The following is a 22,548-nucleotide window of genomic DNA, read 5'->3' on the forward strand; positions in this document are numbered from 1 at the left end:
TTTAACAGTGTCACCTACAGAGTCTCAGCTGAATGAGGACAGTCAGCTCTCTGGACATGAAGCTTCATCGAACTTTTCCCAATGGCAATGTTACCTGACTCACTCAGCTGGAGACCTTTCATGGTTTGGGCAGGTATGAAACTCCCGGTCGAAGGTATAAACCTGTGTACAAAAAACAAACTTCAGGGATAAAGATTCCTACGACTTCAAAGCTGCATTTTGGCAAAAGCATTCAGTGACTGACCAGATAAAATACTTATTTTGTTTTCAGCTTTCACCATATTTCTGTGCGGTTTGGAGTTATACGACAGTAAAAGAGAGCAGAAAACTTACTGTGAACAACAGAATTTTATTTCAATTAAGGGATAATCCATATTTCCAAACAAAAGTAGAGGGGATAAAAACAAACTCAAAGGAACTCTCTGTGAATTCACGTATCAACAGACAGCTTTCTAAGGTCCCAGATGGCTTTTCCAAATACCAACGTTAATACCACAGTGCCATGTTGGAAATGTGAGACAGGTTGTCAAAACAAACTTGCTTCCACAATGGGGGAAGGAAAAAAAACAAAACAACTTAAAATAGTCCTAAACTAAGTCACAGTCATAAGTCCAACTGGGATAATATTGTAACATAGACTGAGGTTTTCAGAGGTTAGTGATACTTTTCTCTACGGTATCGGTACGATAAGCTCAAATGACATGAGTCGAGGGGGTTTTCCCTACATGACAATATCATCAGGAGGTGGAAAAGAACCCGCATGAGGTCTAAAAAATGAAAGTGCTGGTTATGGTAGAGGATAAATGTCAGTTTCCTCTCCTCCTGATGCATTAACCCTTTCAAACCTGGATCAGCAATATTTATCCTGTGCTGCTTTCACACACCATCTTTGAAACCTGAGCAAATTGGTTTGAAATCTTTCAAAAAACATCGAAAAAAGGTAATGAGCAACCTGGTAAGAAATCGTCCACAAATTGCAAAAAAAAAAAAAAATTGATTTAGAAAATTAATTTCAAAAAGAACTCATTTTAAATAAGCAAGGGGACATTTTAAGTATCATAGTAACATATTTAAAATTATATTACTGACATAATTTTTTAGCACTTTTTCAGGCCTTTTCTAATTTGTTTGTTTCTTTTTTTTGTTTACTTGTCTTTGCGCTCATTTTTAGGCAATTTCCTTGTACTTTTGACTAATTTCTTGCCAAATGTGCGGTCCATTTCTTTTTAGGTTGCCTTCTCCCCACTTTTTTAAAATACATCAAACCAATTTTTCCAGGTTTCACAGGGTTAAATCTCTGTATTTTACATCATTTTCCACAATTTTACCCGCACATTTATCATTTTTACATCACGTGAGTTCACTTCCACTCCTGACAGGACATAATACCTGTTATAACAGGTAACGAGAGATTATGGCACAGTCATAAGATAAATGCTCAGTGACAAAATCTTTGTTCTAAGGCAAGTACAGCTAGTTTTGTAAAATGCTCCCCCACTCCCTAGTCCAAAAGGTCCAATACTGACAATTATGACAATAAAACAATAATAAGGATGTGTCACTCCTGTGATAATGACATGTTATAACGGGCGTTTTGAATAAGTAAAAATGTAAATCGATCAATTGGCATAAGAGTTGAAAGAATCTACCAGTGCTGTGATTTTACAGGAGTGAATAAGTGTAGGAGCTGACTAGTTTACAATGCAAGTGCCTAAGCTTTTATTTGTATTTTTTTTTTACAAACTCCTCTCCCCCTGAGACCCAAAAACATAGTCAAATTATAGACAAACCAAACATTAAATTTTCACCACCAACACGACCACAAAAATATCCAAACAATTTGCATTTTTCAGCTTTGGCACCGGCTGCTGATATATAAATTTTGACTGGGTTTGTCTTTTGTCTTGCACTGATATTGGCATGTTTATCTGTTTGTCTCCCAACCCTTTGAACCTGAGCTTTTTCCCACTAATATGCTATAGATGCCTATGAATCAATGATATACTGTACATATGGACACAATCATGAGTTTTTCTCTCCATATAAACAGTGCTAATACAAACACACATTAAAACATGTCCTCTGCAAAAGTCCAAGACATTTTGGCATTTGTCTTTTTTTTTTAATGGCTTCTGGCTTTCTTTTCAAAAAATTGGTAAATATACAACGGGCCTTGTGCTCTTGGTTGTAGAGTCCCAGTGGCAAAGCCCTTGCTCAGTATTACTGAGATGCTTGTACTCAGCCTCTGTGAATGTCGGCGTAGCACCAAATGTTTTGCTGCCCCTGTTTTCATGGGGGGGGGGGGGTTTGAGACTGACATCTGAAGTGAGTCCAACAGACCTGCTGGTGAACTGCGCAATAACCTGTTCTACCAACTTGTCCAACTCGTGCCACGTCTTACATTTAAACTGCACCATCGGCTGAGGGACTGCGACGGGCCTCCAGTGGCCTTGTTTGAATGATCGGCTGGCTTATGTAACCGGGACGGTCTCGGATTATATCGTCAGTCTGGGTTTTTTGAGCGGAATGGTGAGGGAGCTCTTCCTGTGGGAAAGCTGAAAATGACGGGGAGGAAGGAAGGATGGATGGATGGAGTAATCGGATGGACGTTCAGCCTGAATTTCTCTTCAGTTTCTCCTTCGTCTGTCTCTCCACCTCAGGGACCGTTCTCGTTGTAGTGGAGGGAGATGGGCCGGTCGCGCTGCACCGTGGGCATGTATGGCCAGTTGTAGCTGGAGCCTGAGAGCAGCATGTCGCGGAGCAGTGTCTCGATGGGCGTCTTGCCTACCAGGCGGACGAAAAACAGCTGCTCGATGACCGGAGAGGAGACGATGCGCAGCGAGGGCAGGCGGAGGAGCAGACGTCCAAAGCGGTTGGGCTGGCTGGGGTACTGGTTCCTTACATATTCCTCCAGGGCGCACTGGGACTTCTCCTGGATGCTCTCCACATGGGCAACGTCTGACAGCCCCATAGCATCTGGAGAGAAGGAAGAAAATATAAAGATTAATTGTTTATCAAACAGAATTCTTATTATGGAGTCTGAATCACTCTGCAAGACAGTAAATGGAATCTACAAAACTGACATCTTGCTCGAGACAAAAGACACATTGTTGTGTCTGACATTTATTTTTTGTTGATATTATGTAGTCTGATGACTGAGGCTCCGATTATGCAAGGATTTAACAAGTGGTGAATGTATGGATGTGATAATGAAAGGACACAACAAGATGCAAAGAAACTGCAACAAGACTGAAAATCTCGACAAAAAGGGGCAAAGCAACCACAAAGCGACACAAAACGCCCAAAGACAAAGTATTAAAAAGACCAAAAACAACCAAAAAGGACACAAAATAGCTAGAAAAAATGGGGCAAGACAACCACAAAGAAACATGAAACACCCACAAAGAGACACAACATGGCTACAAAAAAAGACAAAACATCCACAAAGAGACACAACCAACTACAAAGAGATACAAAATAACCAAAAAAAGCAAAACAACCACAAATAGGCACAAAATGACCACAAGGGCACAGTACAAACAGTGTAGGAGAGGTGGTGAGGTCTTTTGCATATCTGTGCCCAGGCTGTCTCATAATCCGCCCCTGGGTGTCTCAATGTGAAGTCTTAGCCTGATACTGCTTATGTACTTAAAATCTAATATAGTTGATTTAATTAGATAAATGGCGATACAGAGGGGTAACAGGACGCAGTGAAGAGCAGACTGTTTTTTTTTCCTCAAGTCAGAGAAATCATGCTCAAACTTGAGGAAATCGAGGTTGTCACTGCAGAGATAACGTATCTACTACACCCCTGCGGTGTGTGTTCACAGCACACTACAGCGTTCCCTCTCCCCGCAGCTGGAGGTCATGTTCTGCCTCCCGCCTCCTCACACCTCCCCTCCTGCCGGCCCCCGCCTTGGCAAGAGTCTCGCACAACCGATAGAGTGTGTAACACCGTGCACGGTACTTTTCGCACCCTCTGTGTGTGCAGGGGAGAGCACAGGGGATTTAGCAAAGGAGGTCAGAGATGTGTGAACTCAAAACAAAGACACATTTCACTGTACTCCGCCACGTACTGTACATTCAGAGGGAGTGCTCTCCGACTCTGCCCCCTGCATGAACCCTCATTTGGAAGACAGGTTTTCGATGAGGGCAATTTCTCCTCAACCGCGCTCTTTCAGTCTGAAAGTGCTGGCCCGTAGGTTTTAACCTGTCACCTTGCATCGCCGCTCCCCTTTGTCATCTCGCACTTTGATCCGTCCCCTGTGTAAACCCCGCTGAGTTCTGCACAACAAAAAAATTTAATTCACGTCATATTTTAATCGAGTGTGTCAACCTCTCCCCACCCCCAGCGGCCACGAATCTCATCATTCTGAGTGAATAATTGCTCCCGCTTCAGCTGGATTTCCCCTCCGCTCAGGGGTCAGCTGGACTGCTTTTTTGTCCGTCCGCCATTTTGGGTCCTGCGTGACAAGGCAGTCACTGCCCGGTTGGGATTAGTAAAGCTGTCTGTGGGACTGAAACCACATCGCGTGCCGAAGCGACAGCTCTGTGGGCGCCCTTACACGCCAAGCGGCGTGTTCTTTTGTCTGATCCTTGGGCACACACCGGGTCAGTGGGGGTGAGGGATCAGGGTGGCAGCACTGAGATGCCCGCTCTCTGATGCGCCTTGATGGGACTGAGCTTCACGGGGGGAGCGGAGGGAGGGGACTCGGAGGGAGGTGAGGGACCATTGGTGTTTGTCGGAGCTTGTTAGCTCATTCTACCAGGTCTGCAGGAGTCAGGTTTATTAATGGGTCTATCTAGTGTGTGAGCATGTCCGCCTCCATTAAATTTCTGTGTTAACCCTTTAAAACCTGGAGAAACATCACTTTCCTTGTGCTGCCTTGAGATGCCTTTCACACGTATTTAAACCTTTGAACCGAGAGAAAATATGTGAGATTTTACTGCAAACATGGGAAAATGTGCAACTTGAAATGTTACAAATTACAAGAAATTAGTTGATTTAGAATTTTTTTAGTTTTTTATTTTTCAAAAAAGCTAGGGAAAAATATATCGGGAAAAAATAAAAAAGCTTGAGAAACTATATTTGTAATTATCATATTTATACATTATGTTACAAAATAATAATAATTAATAATTTAAATAATAATAATATTAATAATTTCAAGTACTTTTTCCCGATATTTTTTCTTTTTTTTTTTTAGAAAAAAAAAATAAATAAATAAATTAGCATTTTATTAAGAATTCTAATATTTTCTTCTGTTTTGGGTTTTTTGCTTATTTTCGTGTAATTTTTTTTACACTTTAGTACTTTGGTAATTTTTACTAATTTCTTGGTACTTTGGGGCCATTTATTGTTAAGTTACACATCATGATTTTAGCACGTTTTGTAAAGAAATCAAGCCTGTTTGCTCAGGTTTCAAAGGGTAAAAATTATGTTACAAAATGTTTAGAATTTTTAAGCACTTTTTCCAGATGTTTTCCCTGTTGCTATTGTTTTTTAACTCTTTTTAAAAAAAAAATAATTTTCAGGTACATTTCTTGTAATGTTGTACTAACTTCTTGCTTATTTTTGGGTAATTTCCTTCTTTGTTGCTCATTGTCTTCTTCCCATGTTTTTGCAAGAAATCAAGCCAGTTTGTTCAAGTTTCAAATGGTAAGTATCTTTCTCTAAATGCACTGTCTACTTTCAGAAAGACAGTTTTTCTGTGATGTGTGGGTACATCTGCCCGCATACAGGGGAGTCACATGGGATGCTCAGGGCTACAGGGGTTATGTAGGTCATGGCCGGGGCTGCTGCGAAGCCTCCGTCTCACTGAAACCCACCATACATAATTCAACTCCCCTGGTGGGGGCAGGGGTCCCGGGGCCTGGGCTGGGCTTGGGGTTGGGTTTGGGGAGCGCTGGGAGGAGGGGTGGATGACTGGTTTCAATAATAGATGGGATCATGAAGGAGAGATGGCTGATGAAAGCAAGGAGGAGAGATGGATCCACAGACACCCACATACATGGAGGAGAGAGGTACACGCCGAGTGAATCTGACAAGCCATGCCACGGAGAAAAGCGGGAGAATGTGAAAAAAAAAACGGACGAGGGACATCTCAGTGTTGGCTTCTTCACCATCCGTTTCCCCCCTGGGTCACAAAGCATGATCTCTCTGTGAGGCATCCAGGATGTGACAGTATTTTGGCTGGCACTGGAGCCCAGTGACCGTTGGGATAAATCTCAACAGGGTTTGTATGTGAGCGGTATCAAAACAATGCCTGTCTCATGGGTTTCCTCAAGATGCAACACCATTATATTTTGATTTAATCTCGTCTGCAGCTCAGAGGGGAGGACATAATGCAGCACAGTGAGGGTGTGAGGTTCAAGTCTGCTGTTTTCTCTGAAGGACTCTGGATGCCAACAGCTATAAATAGACAACTCTATGCTGGGGTGAAGATATTTTATTTGTCATTAGGTCCAACTGAGGCTGATTCAAGTAAGAAAATTGGCAAGGTTAAGAGAGGAAAATTACCAAAAAAATCTGCAATAAATTAGTAAAAAAGTGCAAGAAAGTTACCGGAAAATTAGTTGGTTTTTTTTTTTTTTTTTAAGATAAAATAAAAGGAAAAAAAAACAAAAAAATAACCCGATGAAAGTGTGCTTAGAAATATAATAATTGTGTAACATAATTTTAACCCTTTGAAACCTGAGAAAACTGGCTTGATTTCTTTCAAAAAAACATGCAAAAAGGTGATGAGCAACTTAACAATATGTGGCCCAAAATTAGCAAATTAGTAAAAACTTACAAGAAAATTGCCTGAAAATAAGCAAAAAAGAAAAGTAAATTAACAGTAATTTTTCTGTAACATAACTTTTTAATTATATGAATTATAAATATAGTTTTCTGGACATTCTTTTTACTTTTTTATTTGTTTATAATTTCTACCAATAGCACCAAGCTATTTCAGGTAATTTCCTTGTCCCCTTTTACTTTTTTTTTTTTCATGCAAGTTCAGGACATGTCTTGCCAAGATGGACATTATGTTTGTTTTTCCTATGTTTTCAAAATAAATCAAACCATTTTTCTCAGGTTTCAGGTGAAAAGTATCTGAAAGCAGCACAAGAAAAATGTTGTTGCTCCAGCTTTCAAAGGATTATCTGAATGCCAAAAATATATTACTAATATATGAGTAGATTTAATGGCTGCTGTTTCTTTTTTGTTGTTAATAGATAGTAAACATGTGGATTGGTGGATTAAGATAGCATTTGCATATCTATATAAATATTGGATCTGTGTCTCTCTCAAATATTATGGTGGAACATAAATTATAAAAAGTGATTCACTTGTCTTTCAATCCTTCCCACAAAATGTACAATGTATCACAAAGGCAAAAAATCAAAATCGAGCTTAGTATAGAGAAGAAGCACTCACTACAAATGTTAAAGCTTCAGCTAAAAATGGGGATTTAAGTGAGACACACAGCAGCTACTCACAGGGTCAGCAGCAGTCTTTTACTGTATGAGAGAGCGATCAAATTACAGTGAAATTCACGGAGGGCAGAGACCATGACTGACTGGTGGGAGGACTGTAGCAGCAGCATTTACATATGGAGCCAATGAGACAATATCTGCTGCAGCGTTAGAGGTCACATGGCGGTCAGGCTCAGCCGAGGTGAAAAGGTTGTGGGTTGAGTGCAGCTGGAGTTGGCGCTTCATCAGAAAAAAATGGATTCCAGGAAATGTTTTTGGCACTAAGAACTTTTTTATTCTGCAGTTAAATCTTCAAGTTATGGTCAAAATTTACAGTTATGGACTGTTATGGTTCTCGTGTCGCACAGCAGTCAGCTCCTTATATATACTTTTATATACGAAGGAGACAACGATAAACGTTTGCAGGATCTCTTGGCTTCAGCAAAAGACTATGTTGCTAATTGCCTAAATTGTGAATAAATTAGCTGTAAAATCTATGTGTTAAAAGCCTTTTTGTCATTCTCTGTGTCAGTTATGTTAAAGTTCATTGTTTTTCCTCCAATGGACAACTGTCCAGAAAATTGCAAAAGAAAATGTAAAAAGTGGCAAGAAAACCACTAAAATGTAGCTGTGAAATGATTTAAAATTGATAAAAATCACCAGAAAACTACACTTAACTTTTTTTAGATTATATATTTGAAATTCTCTTACATTGTATGATGTATATTTTTTTATTTAAATTTTATTTAATCTTTAGCACTTTACTTTCTTAAGGTTATTTTATTGTCTCTTTTTTGTTTTTTACTTCTTCTTTTTTTCTTATTTTTCATGTAATTTTATCGTAACCTCTTACTAACTTCTTGCTAAATTTGGGGCCATTCCTTGTCAAGTTGCTCATCGCCTTCACCTGTTTTTAAACAAAATCAAGCCAATTTGCTCAGGTTTTAAGGGGTTATCTTATTTTTAATTTACATTTTGAGTCCAGGATCAGGTTATTTTTTTTTAATTCAATGGCCGTATCTCACCCTGATGAATAAATATTTGTATAATTCATGCAGCAGTTTAGTTTGGCTCTGTTTAGATGCACAGAGTAACCCTCCTCTTGGACATTTCTCTCACTCAGGTTAAGCTGTTTACATGTGCTTTGATACCCTGCGATTAAGTGTCCCCGTCAACACGAATAAACCAATTAACAGAATGTTCACCTGCCAACGGAAGTCAGCTAATTCCTTCCTCACTGCCTGAGCAACAGCACAGTTACTCACAGGAGAGAGGTGATGTTTTTGTTGACATCTGAATCTACCCATAATCCTCTTTGAGTTGGAGTCTGTGCACTGCAGAGGGAAAAGATCAAGTGAAAGGACTTCTTCCTATTTGTATCAACAATAACTGATCATTTTAATAATAAACTTTATTTTTTCACCAACTGTCTGTTTATATAATCTGCAAATATAACACTACACTTTGTGTCTTCAACCATCTGGCAGGATTTCTCTCTCTGAATTTCTTCTCTGGAGATTCTTCCTTTTTTGAAAAACATATTCGGTGTTGAGTTTTTTTTCCGTGTTTTTGTGGAGAGCTTGGATCAGGCACTGTGGCAAATTTAGGACTGTAAAGTGTATTATGATATTTTGATATAATAAACTTGACTTTAATTGTCAAACATTTAACCTTTTCATGTGTCAATCCTTGAGACGTTTACACGATAAAACATGAAAATGTGGCCACTGTTTCTAGACGGAGAAAAGTTTGACAGAATAGAGCCTGGATTAGTTTGCGTGGAAGAGAACAAATGGAGGTATGAGTCAGCGCGGTCTCACTCCTAACATGTCAAACACCGACACTTAAGTAGCGGGCCTCAGTGTCAGATATTAAGGCACCCTGTAGCAGCGGTATGAGGCGTACCAGCAAGTGGTATTTTTTAATAAAACTGCCGCAATATAAAGAGTGAGAAAGTCAGTAGGGGGAGGGGAAAGTGTTGAGCTGGCCTCAGCTTTTTTAATCAACAGTCTAATGACACGTTGAAATGTCAACCAATAACATTTTTTTTGTTTCTGGCTGCGTTGCTATGATATTTAGCTTAGTTAGCTGACGCTATGCTGCCTTTCTATGCATTGCGGTGCACACAGGGTGGTGAAATGTGACGTTAAAATTAGGCTCAGACACTGATTAAAACACAGATATCTTTTGAGCATCTACAAACTTTCAGTTGAGGTGCTTTGTAGAAAGTAGCAGACACACACCCCTGAGACCATGTAATTATGTTAACCAGCTCTTGAGCAACAATGCAACAGCGAGTCAAATTTAATGTTGTTGGTTTGGCCTTTTTGTGTCAGTGTGAACACAGCATTAGAAAAAAAACATTCAAAGTTTGATTTAAAAATGACTTTAAAGAGTAGAAAGTGCACGTACGAGTATTTTAGGAAAGACACAATGTAATGAGCTTAAATTGGCACGCCGCCCCTAAGCATCCAAAACTGACTCAGTAGGGGTACTTAGAGCGTCATTTGGATGAGTAGGGCCACTGACAGTTGGGGGTGAGAATGTGTTTCAACCTGCATGAAAATCCCAAGCAGTAACACCATTAATTTGACATTTAGGGTGATAAATTACTTATCCTTTTTAAACTTTCGATTCCCTGCTCAGGAGCCGTCCACCACAGTTAAATCCCACCTCAAAAACCTCTTTTAACATTACTTGACACCATCAACATTTCGTGCAGTTTCACTGTGACTCTCCACTCTCTACATCTTCATTCAAACTCACCAGACGTGAAGAGCACGATGGACTTGAGGCAGGAATATTCAGCCGTGTCGACCTGCAGCGCCTTCAGCTTCTCCACCTGCTCCTGGAAGACGCGGATGTGGTCCATGAAGGCCACCACGCGCTCTGCTGACATGGGCGACGCGTGCAGGCCCGCCGCTGCCAGCAGAGGAGCCACATGGAGTGGCATGGAGCACTGGGCGGCGTTGAGGACGAAGAGCTCGCTCCATGACATGCGCAACAGAGCCACCTAAAATACAAAGAGTGCAGACTGGTTATTACAGGATATTAATGCTTTTTTAAATCTGAAATTCAGGGTTCCCTCACATTTACACAGACAAAATTTCAAACCTTTTCATCACTTTAATGACCCAAAACAATATTTATTGTCTTGCCCTGCGTATCCAGCCCAACATATCAGATTTAAACTTAATTTAAACATAATTTCAGCAAGCGGGCAAACAAGAAGGGAGAGATGGAACATAAAACATCACAAATCGCACATATTAGAGCCATGTGACATCGTCAGCTACAGCTACTAAATTTGATGTTATAGTACATTACATAATAGGTTATCCATGAAAGATTAGATTACTTTAACCTTTTCATTACGTACAACAAAATTCCATGACTTTTCCAAAACTTTCAATGATATTTTTTTATCAATTCCATGACTTTTCCTGGCCAGAAAATGTAATAGTGTAATGCCATGATTTTCCAGGTTTCCCATGCCTGGAAATATGAAACCAATGGAGACAAACACTAAAGATGGGTCAAATCAGGTAAAATGTAGCTAACAGTAACAATGTCAAAAAAATTTGCAGCGCGTTTTGGAATTGTTCAAGGTGTGCACACTTTAAATAGCCTTTTGTTCCAGTACAGGCAGCTTTAGACCCCATTTCCACCTAAAATCCACACGTCAAACTGTTCTACTACTGTTCAGTAGCAGAAATACAAATGAATACTAAGTGCAAAGAACAACAGACGAATGAAACATCCAACAAGCCAAACTGCCTCTGGGCATGGTCAGAATTTGGTCACATTATCAATGAGGAAATGCAAACCATAAAGAGAATAGGAGCTCCATTCATGCACAAAATTTTCCCAACAAATAATATATTCATTCATTGAAGGAAGAAGGAAACACACAAAACCAGGCATGTTGCACAAAGCTCACAAAGAGCTCTCAACTGTCGGAATCTGACTGTACGGACAAATTAACGTGATGAAGCGTTTAATGTAACTTTTAAAGGTCATACAGATGAAAAGTGGATGTGACAAGCTGCACAAATTATCGCTATTTAAAAAAACCTCTGAAAAAGACGATTGTTTTTGTTTTGAGTTCAGCACATTGTTTTTGTTTTTGTTTTTGATTGATTCTTTTGTAATGCATTTCACTTTAGTTATTTATTATATCAAAATATATAAAAAATGTGGACTTTTTACACATTTTTATTTAAAAATAATTTCAAGTGTTAATTATCGTCATAAAATATTTGTTTAACGAAAAAAAAAACCCTTCCGCTTTCATTGTTTTAAGAGTCAGTGTAGCTGATAATAATATTTGTTTTAATACCCAGATGTTTTCTGAGCAATTATTTAACCATGAAAGTCTTAAACACTAAATGTGGGTCGACAAAATAATGTCAGAAACCGCTGGAAAGAGTTAAATTCTTATTTGAACGCAATTGAAAACTCCAAAGTGCAAATTATTTGTGCAAATCACAGTTCATAAAGAAGGCCAAAAAATGCAATATTTTGCAATGATTCAAAGGAACATAAATTTTAAAAAGTGATTTTATATATAAGGTAAAACAGTCACAGGACAGAGCTGTTTTGCGAGGATATGAATAAACACAGGGGTGTTATTACCCACATTTGTAGCAACATGGATAATAATGGTTAATTACTTACATTATTTTTTCCACTCTGGATAATCGACACATACTGTAAGATTTAGATGCAGTTAAGTTAAGATTTGTGCTGATAGCTGTTTGAAAAGAATCACAGGAAGCAGGTTCATAGAAACCAGAGACGCAGCGCTTCAGCTCTACAACACTGACTGAGAGAGACAGGACAGATCTATTCTTCACCCTGACATGACATTAAATGATATATTAATGATATGGTGCAGCTATAGCATGATATATTTGTGATGATGACTGTGTCTGCCCAAGGTGCACGTGAATATTTATAGGTCAGGTGGTTTCTTTCAGTGCCAAGACCTTACAGCTGGTGTAAATCTATATGTGTCTACATGTTACTGCCTTCAGTGGACAATAACTGAACACATTTATTTTCATATGCTACTGAGTGAAGATCGAAATTTAAAAAAAAAAATAAAAAGAAAAAAATAACTAAAAGGTTGATTCTTTTTAAAGTGAAAGCAGAGGGTGAGATGTTATATAAGAAATCTGTTATAGATCAGACTTCATGAAACTGTGGTCTTTCATTAGACTAAAGCTTTCCTTTGGTGGAAAAGGAGTTTTTGATTTTGTTCCATGAATAAATCTATTAGTATTATTATTATTATTACTATCTACTGTAAGATGTAAGAGTAATTTTAATCATCTCATCTGATTTTGACAAGAAAAAGAATATCCCAAAATGTCAAACTATTCCTTAAACGTTGCTGGTTGGATATTTTCTATTTGAATTCTAGTCAGACATTGAAGTAGCAGACTTACCTGATCCATGAGCTGCAGATCAGGGAAGAAAGGGATGTTCTTGGCCCACTCAACAGCACTGAAGAGCAGCCTCGCCGCCAGCTCGCAGATGTTCTCGATGCCCATCAGGTTGTTTCCCTGCATGCACTGGGCCCCGTAGCGAGATGTGGGGTAGGGCTCGGCGCGCAGCAGCAGAGAAATGAAGCCGGATAGGTAGGGCTGGCCATTGTACGGGTCGGTGCCGTTGGTCAGGTACTGTCCCGGGCTGCTCTGGGAATTCGATGTACGTCCTCGTTGCACAGCTGATGGAGAATAAGACAGGTGAAGATGAGAAATCAGCCACATAAATCCGAAATATGAATCCACAATTACATGTTTCTGTTAGGGCTGTCAGTGTTAATCGTGCTGTGAATAAAAAGTTCATACATAACGAATACATTTTTTATCGTGTTAATCACGGGCGATCACAGCTGACAATTCTGTCTTTGAGAGGAGTTTTAAAGCTAGAGTGATGATGGTAGTATCATATAATACTAGCTAGCTTTTGTTTAAGGGGGTGGAATAACATTTCAAAGTTGGTTCAGTTTTGGCGAAGGAAAAACGGCATGGCCATTTCAGACCTCTGACCTCAAGACATCTGACTGAAAACAGGTTTGACTGGTACCTATGAGTATCCCCCTTACAGACCTGCCCACTTTGTGCTAGTCCCAGGCAGTTTGGGGAAAAATCCCTGCAGGTTTTTTCATGCAGTATGAATTCTCACCTATTGTATTTGAATATTTCTGCATATTGGGGCTGAAGAGTCATGAAATTGCCCCAAATGTACCAGCTAAGCATACAGGTGCAGCTAATCAGACTGATGTCAGCCAGCAACCACATCGGCAAATACGACAAAGTACTCTTTTGTAGTGTATGAATCACCACAGACCTGTGAAACTAAATGAAAGAACCACATTGCTGCAGAGCAGTCGACATCAGTTAACAAATGCTGTCATTTGATTTCCAATCAAGACAATCTATTAAGACTTGCTTGACATTGTTTACCCTTTCAAACCAAAGGAAATTTGCTTGATTTCTTTCAAAAACATGTGGAGAACGAGCAACTTGACAAAACATGGCTGAAAAAAAGAGCAAAAAAGTAACATGAAAATCGCCTGAAATCAAGCAAAAATTAAAAAATCAAAAATAAACCAGAAAATCCTAAAAAAATTAATTAAAAAAAAAATCTGAAATTAAATAAATAAACAATCTTCAATAACCCTCCTCCCTGTCATTCTAAGGTAATTTTCTTCTCACTGTAAACTAATGTAAATCCATGTTTCAAAGGGTTAATATGACCAAAATAATGGAACTGTAAAAAAGGTGATAAAATGTGGTTAACTATTGAAATTCAGTGATTAATTGAGATTTTGAAAAATGTATCTTTGACAGACCTTGTTCCTTATTTCCTCTCTTTGCATATGTCAGATGATAAATATCTGTCAACAGGTTGTTATTACTCTTATGATTTAGCAGTGCTGTAATTCACCAAAACCTGATCTCTATCCTGTGCATGTACACTGAAGTGAAACCTAAAAACCTGCAGAGAGATGAAGGCAGAAAAGAAAGAGTGAAATTGGGCATGTCAAATGCGCTGGCTGAGGGGTTTTTTTGCACAATGGGGTCAAAGGGGCAAAAAAGTGTGGAGACAGGAACATTTCTCTGACTCCTAAATATGTCAGCGCTCGTCTTTCCAGCGGAGCGGTGGAAAGCGGCTGGGGCCAAGGCCATTTCTGCGCTGCTGTTGTGCATCAATGAGTAATGACAAGCAGCAGCTGGTAAAGATATAACGCGTCTTCACACCTACATATGTAATGCACCGACATTCTGCGTGCATACACACTCATGCGCCACACATGCATGAATACATACGGTTACACGCCCCCACCCTCCTCCTCCTTCACCCTCTACTGGCAAATGGCTCAGCCCGAGGCGAAAAGGGCACGCAGAGGCCAAGCTCTCGTACACACAAACACCCAACCCCCCCTGTGGAGCGATGATGATGCGGCGAGTGCTCAAAGGCCCATTTGGAAAACACCTGTTCAGTCATCCCCACTGTCTGACTAATAACTCCATCTACTGTTACACAGAGAGAGATAGGAGGGGGGACAGAGGGAACGCAAAGGGTGGGGGCCGTGTGTGAGGGGAAAAATGAGGTAAAAGGGTGAAACGGTGAGATAAGGTGGAGAGGGAGAGTGTGGGAGGTGATAAGTTGAGAAGAGGGAGATTGAGGGCAGAGAGAAGACAGGTGCAGAGTTCAATATATTTGAATATAGCATGAGATGAGGCTTTAGATAGAGAGCGGTGGTTTACATAAAGAGACAGGTGGAAGCAGGAGGTGAAAAGGGGGAAGGGGGGGGTTTGGAAAATGCTTTTCAACTCTGCATCACCTGTCACCTCACACACGGCAGCTGTGTCAATCGTACGCACCATGGCACGTCTGAAAAACGAGAGGTCAAATCACTCAAGAACGTTATAAAAATGCCTTTAATTCTAGCCGACCCTCGGAGGAGAAAAAAAATATCTCTGCACAAAAGGTGTTGACCTCAAACTACTAGTTTTCCCTGTGAACTTGTGTCAACCCGCGTGTTCCTGGAAAAGAATGCGGTCTCCTTTGGTAAACAGTCTCGCCGTGGCTGAGCTGTGAGGAGGTGTTGCCTGTCACAAAGACGTTGCACAACGGGAGATTCCTTGTCACTCGCACCGCGGCGGCTCACGTCTCGCTTTGCAAAGGACGGCTGTCGGATAAGACACACGTGTCTGTCTTTGCAGGGTTTCACAAACTAAAGAATACGAAACGTTGCTTTGAGCAGCAGGGGTTGAAAGAGTGAGGCGCTGCAGTTTCCGCAAAGATTACCTGATAAATCATACAATGCTGCTGCTGTCAGTCACGAATGTTATTGTAATGCAAGTTAGTGAACTCCTCAACAAGTCCTCCAAATTAAACATCAAACTACTTGTTTCTACCTGTCCTTTAGAATGACACATTGGAAAGCACAAGCTCATGATGTCCTGCAGTTTATTAAAAAAGCTTTGAAAATTAACTCATCTGACAAAGCTACGGTTACAGTTTGGGCCAGAAAATGTGGTCAGGGTTGAAGAAATGTTGTGGTTTGAGTTGAAATAAGTACATGGTTAAAGGAAAACTTCAGTATTTTTGACTCAGACTACATTCCCGTGTCTTTGTGTCTAAGTGACTAACAGAGACAACAATTTTTAAAACTGAAATCTAATATTGAGTGCCCTACCAATGAGTCCTAAATCCTGGAAATTCATCACCATTTCAGCACCTCCTATCTCCTCATTTCGAAGTCAATGTGTTTTTGGAATAGTTTTTTTTTTGGTTAGATGCCTTCCATAAGGTCTGTGGTTAACACAAGCCTAAGAGACTATCGTATTTTGTTCTATGACATAAAATAATCACCGAATTCCCCACTATTGAATTTTGAAGCTTTAATGTGTCTTAAAAAAGTCGGTTGCTAACAAGTGACTAGATAAGACTACAGAACGTCATCACACCGAACACATTACAGCTTTGCTAGTTTATAGCCTGATGTTACCTTGTTACTTCTGGGGATTACATTTAGGCTTCAAAAATCCTGAAGGTGTTATTATCCTGAAATTATCCTGCTGAAAAAATGGTGTTAGATTCGTAAACATTTGTGTACCACAGACTGTATTTTCTGCAGTGATTAAAAATCCAATGGAAAAATCCCATTGGTTTTTTGATGAAGAAAACAGAAAAACGTCATCCGTGGGGCACTCTACTGGCATAAACTTTGTCGTTCTACAACAACTAGGGCTGCCCCCTGAGTTAGTTGACTGAGGTAGCTTCAAGTCATGCAATTGCTTTTTGAAGGTTTTCTTGCTCATCAGTGTGCTTCTGCAGATGTTTTGGTCCCCAGATTTTACTGCAGAGTAAGTGGTCTTGACTGTCATGCTACTCTTTGGTAGAGGCTGCACCGGATGCAATGTAGCAGCAAAGAGGAAGAGAGTCTTTGCACTGTATGGCTCCGAGATAACATCTCTCTCTACTGCTTAGAAGTGGTAAATTTACAGCTCACAGCAACGCAATACGATATTGTATGAATTTTGTTAATATCTAGTGTCTGCAAAAAATGTTGTGATCTATTGTTAGCGCCATTAGCTTGTTCATTATATCACATGAATGCCGCTGCCATGCTGAGCTCCATTTAAACTGTAAAACTTTACATGAAAAAACAAAATGAATCACTGAATATTTATATTGAACGGCCAAATCTGATTCTACCACCATCATTTTGAGTTCAGCACAGCCCTAATAATAACGACACCCGACTTCCTCCTTTGCTCACAACAGTCATAACTTCTAGGGCTGCTGGAGACTTGAGCATGTGTCATTTTGGGGCACTTGCTGAAAGGACTGATTCTGTCATGCTCCCAGAGAGGACAGTCTCAAAAGACTCTTCCCTGACTGTCCACATCTAAGTCAGAGCACTTCCATAACCTAAAACTGTCACTCTGCCCTGGCTTGTTAATGTCATCTAAAAAAAGGAAAAAAAAAAAGAATTAAAAAAAAGAGCTTAGGTTTCCACCTCTTCTGGGCTCCTATCTGACAAACTAAGCATTTAAAAATAAATAATAATCCAGAACTTTCATGGCGAATATGTCAAATTCTTCAAAATTCAATCCATAAATTCCATGACCTGTTGGGACGCCGCCGCTGCCTGTCGTGTCTCTGTTCCGTGAATTCACAGCTATTAATCTGCTCTCATATTGATTAGTGGTTAATCCTGCAGATGGTGGCGAATCTACTTGATCCACTTGACTTTTCAAAAGCCTCATTGTGGGGGTCACTCGTGGCTGAGAGGCAGAGCACTTGAGCGCTCAGACACATCGCTCTCTGTTTTCGCTCGCCTACAGCTGGACGAATGAGACGGAGGAGCAGAGAGAAAGGAAAGGACGAGAGAGGGGTGATTACAGAAAGGTCTAAAGGAATAGAGAGAAGGACAGAGACAGAGACATGTAGTATCTTGACACAGAGGAGGGCAGAGAGAGAGCCACAGAGACAGAAATGACATTACAGAGAAACAGATGCCCGAGGATAAGATAAAAAAAGGAAAGCAGGGTCAGAGCGATGGGGAACAAAGAGGGGGATGGGAGTATAAAGTCAGATTTGGGTGTCTGCCATAAACTGATTCCTGATTTTTAATTTGTGCACTTGGGCTTAGCTTAAAAACCTGAGGAAATTGGTTTGATTTCTTTCAAAAACATTGGGAGAAGGCAGCAAACAACTCAACAAGACATGCCTGCATGTTTTCTAAAGCATGTTTTCTAAAGAAATCAAACCACTTTGCATAGGTCTCAAGGGGTCAAATAGCTTGTGAAAGGCATCTGAATGATGTCGATCCAGTTTTCAAAGGGTTAATATAATTGACTGAGCTTACCATCAGTACACAAGAGGGGACGAAAAAGTGTGAAATAATACATTTGAAAATGCATTCTTCTCAGGCAAACATAATGATACCAACAAGAGGGTGCTAAAAATAATCACAAAAAAGACCTACAAATCCCTAAAACCCAAAACAAAACAGCATCCCATGCACGTAGGTAGGGCATGAAATGAGGGCAGGAGAACGAAGAGGAAAGTGCGTGCAAACAGAGGTACCATGGGACATTTCAGCTGCGACTTTCAAAATGCCACTTCAGCAAATGGCAGCTGGCAGAGTGCACAGTTCGCTGCCTGGCTGCCCTGGATTAGCCTCTGGGTCAGACTGTTAGTGGAATTACAGCAGCTAAATACAATTAAGGCCTATCAACATTTGGACTAAAAGGTCACAGTGCCGGGGCAACACAGACGCATTATAGATTTGGCTCAGTCTGACAGTTGCGTTTAATAAGTAGATTTTTCCATTTCTAAAGCTTCCACTGGCGAGCGAAAAACAAACACTTTACCCGGCGTGAACCTGCGCCTGTCTCTGCGTGTCACATCTCGCCACCACTCAGCCGAGTCTGCGTGTGTGTGTGTTTGTGTAGAGAGGTTAACATTAGAAAATGCTGCAAATAATTCACAATGCATGGCTGTAAAGCTTAAAATAAGTAATTTTAACTGCTGCTTGTCTTTGAAAGGTAAAACAAAGATATAATTTTAAATATTTTAGTGCCTATATGTGTGTCACTGCAAGCCTAAATGTACATGAGTGTGATCCAGCTGAGAGGGCAGTTTGTGATGTGACACCGAGGTAATATCCCCGTGGCTCTCCCGGTTTTATTTTGGCCCTGATCTTTGACCTGCAGGTCACCGCTCCGCAGCAGGGCAAAGCTCCCAATGAGAGGCAGAGAGGAGCTAATGTGTAAACCAGGAGAGAGTTAAAGAGATAAAGAAAGGAAGAGACAAACAACGGGATGTTACTGAGCAGGAAAAGTTAGGGGGATGTGTGTTTGAATTCCTGGTTTTGAGGCTACTATGAAGTTCTCGCGTATAATTTGTCCATCACACGTGTTGCATGGTTTTGCAGAAATGTAGAATGCCAGCATTTTTAGGTGTTTAGGAGTTTTTTGCAATGAATTGTGGGGACAAGTGAAAATGGCGAAAGTAGCTTAAATGTTGTCTCATATTTGGAGCCGAGTATTGAGAGCATTCTGTGTTTCCCACAAAATTAGAATCTATTTGTGATGGTGAGGTAGGTGTGGGGGGGCAGCAGCAGATCGTCAAATGATCAGCTGCTGCTGTCGTTCGCGCTGAAGGACTGTCTCAATGAACGGCTCTCCTCCTGCTCTCTCTACCCAGTTAGCATGAGCTAACACAGCAGCAGCAGCAGCTAACATCCGATACCAAGCCGTTAAACAGCCCCAACAATCTCACACCAAAACTGAGACACCTTTTCTCCAGCGTTAAACCCATTAAAAGCTGCTGGGTATCATTAGCCATGTGATGCCAACAGTTAGCCCTGTCACTGTGTGTGAGACTCTGTCCCAGGCACAGAGCGCCGCCCTGCAGCAGTCGTCTCATGATAAACAGAAAGAGAGAGAGAGAAGCTGAGCAAATGACTGTGCTACTCACAGTACTACAGTGAAATGGGATTTTACCTCTTTTAAATTGTTAAATTTGTGATGAAGTTGCAGTGATTGCAAAAAATTGATGAAAAAAAGTCATGCTGAATTTACAAGGATTGCCTGAATTTGCGTAGTTGCGACCACAATTTTGCAACAGCCTGGAAAGGCTATAATCAATATTTTTACATTAAAAATGGATCACGTGACTACTCTATGGAGATTTCTTGGCATCTTTCAGCTCACAGTTCTATTTTTTAAGCTAGTAAAGGTTACTGTTCTGCACTGCTTTCAAAAGAGCTAAAAACCTCACTGACTGCACACAAACTGCTCAGCACTAAGAGCTGACAGACAGAGGCTGCGCACCATTTTCAAGCCTGTGGTGCGCCACGTGGGCGGAGTCAGCGCACCATTTCACAGGTATCATAGCTGGCAGATACGCAGAATTCACCGCTAAATTTGAGCAGCAAGAGTGGCACAAGCTCAAATAAAATCATATTGTGAACATTGCTGTCCATGTAGGCAATTATATGTCAATTAGGAAAACTATAATGGCCTTTGTCCTCTAGAAAGACTGATGTTTGTTTTTTCAGCCGACAATTACGTGGTTGACACCTCTGGCCGACAGATTACACTCGATTTAAACAGCTCTCCTGGCCCTGACATGGTTAAGTTAGTGGAGCACAGCTACTGTTTGTTAGCAAGTACACCAAATTAAACTTTTGAATTAGGTAATACGTAAGCTTCCTCCTAGTGGTCAAAAAGTCTTGAAAAATAATTTAAGTTAAAAGACACTGTTGCAATGTGCTGATTATAGTTACTAGTATGAAGGTAAGTAGATGCTGTTCTTTGTATCTTTAAGGAGGAAATCAAAGTGTTTAATGGTACAAAAGTTGCTCCACAGCGCAGTAGGGATGGGAATTGTGAAATGTTGCACCCCAATGAGGGAAAATTGATTTGCTTGATTTCTTTCAAAAACATGGAACGAAGGCAGTGAGCAACTTAATGAGAGCCAAAAATAAGCAAGAAATTAGTAAAAACAAGAACATTATCTGAAAATTAGTTAATAAAAAAGAAAAGTAAAAAAATGAGAAATGTGCTTAAAAAGTATACTTTTGTAACATATATATTTAAATATATACTTATTGCAGAGTATTTCTTGCAAATTTTCCCATTGCCTTTTCCCTTGTTTTTGAAAGAAATGAAACCAATTTGCACAGGTTTCAGAGATTCACATACATCTGAAAGGGGTCTGAGGGCAGCACAAAAAAGTGATGTCAATCCAGGTTTCAATGCGCTAAAAAAGAAAAGAGCAAAGCAAAATGGATATTATAAATGACAACATTACTATTACTACTGACCTTACTAACAAGCCATGTGCACACTGAAATAGGACCGACTGTGTCCTCAGCTGTGTGTCGAACATGAAAGAGCAGAGGTACGCGGCGAAACATGAGAGACACAACAGAACGAGAGTGCAGAAAAACCGGAGGCAGAGCAGGAACGAGAGGGAAAACAGTGACACAGACATAAAGAGACAGAGACATGGAGGGCAAAGGAGGGTTGCGTGAGAAACTTTGGTAGATTTTACTGTGCGCGGATGCCTCAGTCTCTCTCTCTCTCAGACTTTGATGAGGCAGTTCCTGAATTAATTAGTAAACCAAATTCACCCCGAACTCAGTGACTCTGATTCACCCTATCCTGATTTACACTTACACACACCAGCCCTCCCCCATCCTCTTTATTTACCACACAGTCGGCCACAGCAGGGCCACGTTCATGTCTTCTCTGTGAGTTTAGCCTTTGGAGGAGACATCTGTTCATACATGTGTTCGTTTAAACTCGTTTTAGCTGTCAGGCTTTATCTGAAATGTGCTGTCGTCTTTATACAGCAAAAACAGGGACTATGATTTGAAATATTTAAATTTTTTAAACTAATTTTAAGGCAATTTTGTGCTGCTAAATACTTTTACAGAAATATGGAAAAACATTTAAAGGGCCAGTTCACCCAAAACATATATTTCAACAATCAGTACAGGTACCTACCATGCATGTTTTTTTTAGATTATGAGATAACAGAAATATTGTATTTTTAAAATATTTTTAGTGGGGGGGGTTATATTTTATTTATGTTTCTTTTTAATTGTTGTTATGCACCAAAAACAGTTTTTTTTTTATCGTGAAAGCCTACTCAGAAAAAATGCAAAACGAAAACAAAAAACGCTATTTGCCACTGAGCCTTATGCCACCGCAACAATACAGTGGAGGTGAGTTTGTGCATCATTATGTAGCCAATACATTAAAACTTTGCATTTTATTAACACTGTGGTTAGGTTAATGCACAAAAAGCATTTGGTTTTGCTGAAGAAAAGGGCATGTTTTGGCTTAAAATACCCACTTTTATGGCACAATCATGGCTTGAAAAACTGTCTCATTAAAGAAAACACCTGCTTCCCATGGCACTATCCCTGGAGAAACACAGCAAAGGGTCGCAAAAACTCCAAGTTTGTTGCCTAAAAAGCTGCTTAAAACAAAGCAAAGAGTCGCTAAAACACAACCAGTTGTGTTTTTTATTGGTCTCGAACAGCGA

General features: G+C 40.1%; 1 protein-coding gene across 2 annotated transcripts in view; it reads right to left on the reverse strand.

Moving 5' to 3' along the window:
* Positions 1-329: 329 nt before the first annotated feature.
* The window catches only part of nr2f5 (nuclear receptor subfamily 2, group F, member 5), a 30,412-nt gene continuing 8,193 nt past the window's right edge, over positions 330-22,548 (reverse strand). For both annotated transcript variants that reach the window (XM_042490656.2, XM_042490657.2), the window contains exons 2-4: positions 12,909-13,189; positions 10,225-10,471; positions 330-2,976 (exon numbers count right to left, since the gene is read on the reverse strand). In XM_042490656.2, coding sequence (XP_042346590.1) covers positions 2,657-2,976; positions 10,225-10,471; positions 12,909-13,189 — 848 coding nt within the window. In that variant the 3' untranslated portion in view covers positions 330-2,656. The remainder of the gene's footprint in view (positions 2,977-10,224; positions 10,472-12,908; positions 13,190-22,548) is intronic.

The sequence above is a fragment of the Plectropomus leopardus genome, chromosome 11 (genome assembly GCF_026936395.1).
Source record: "Plectropomus leopardus strain MGB_pleo_1.0 chromosome 11, ASM2693639v1, whole genome shotgun sequence".
NCBI lineage: Eukaryota > Metazoa > Chordata > Actinopteri > Perciformes > Serranidae > Plectropomus > Plectropomus leopardus.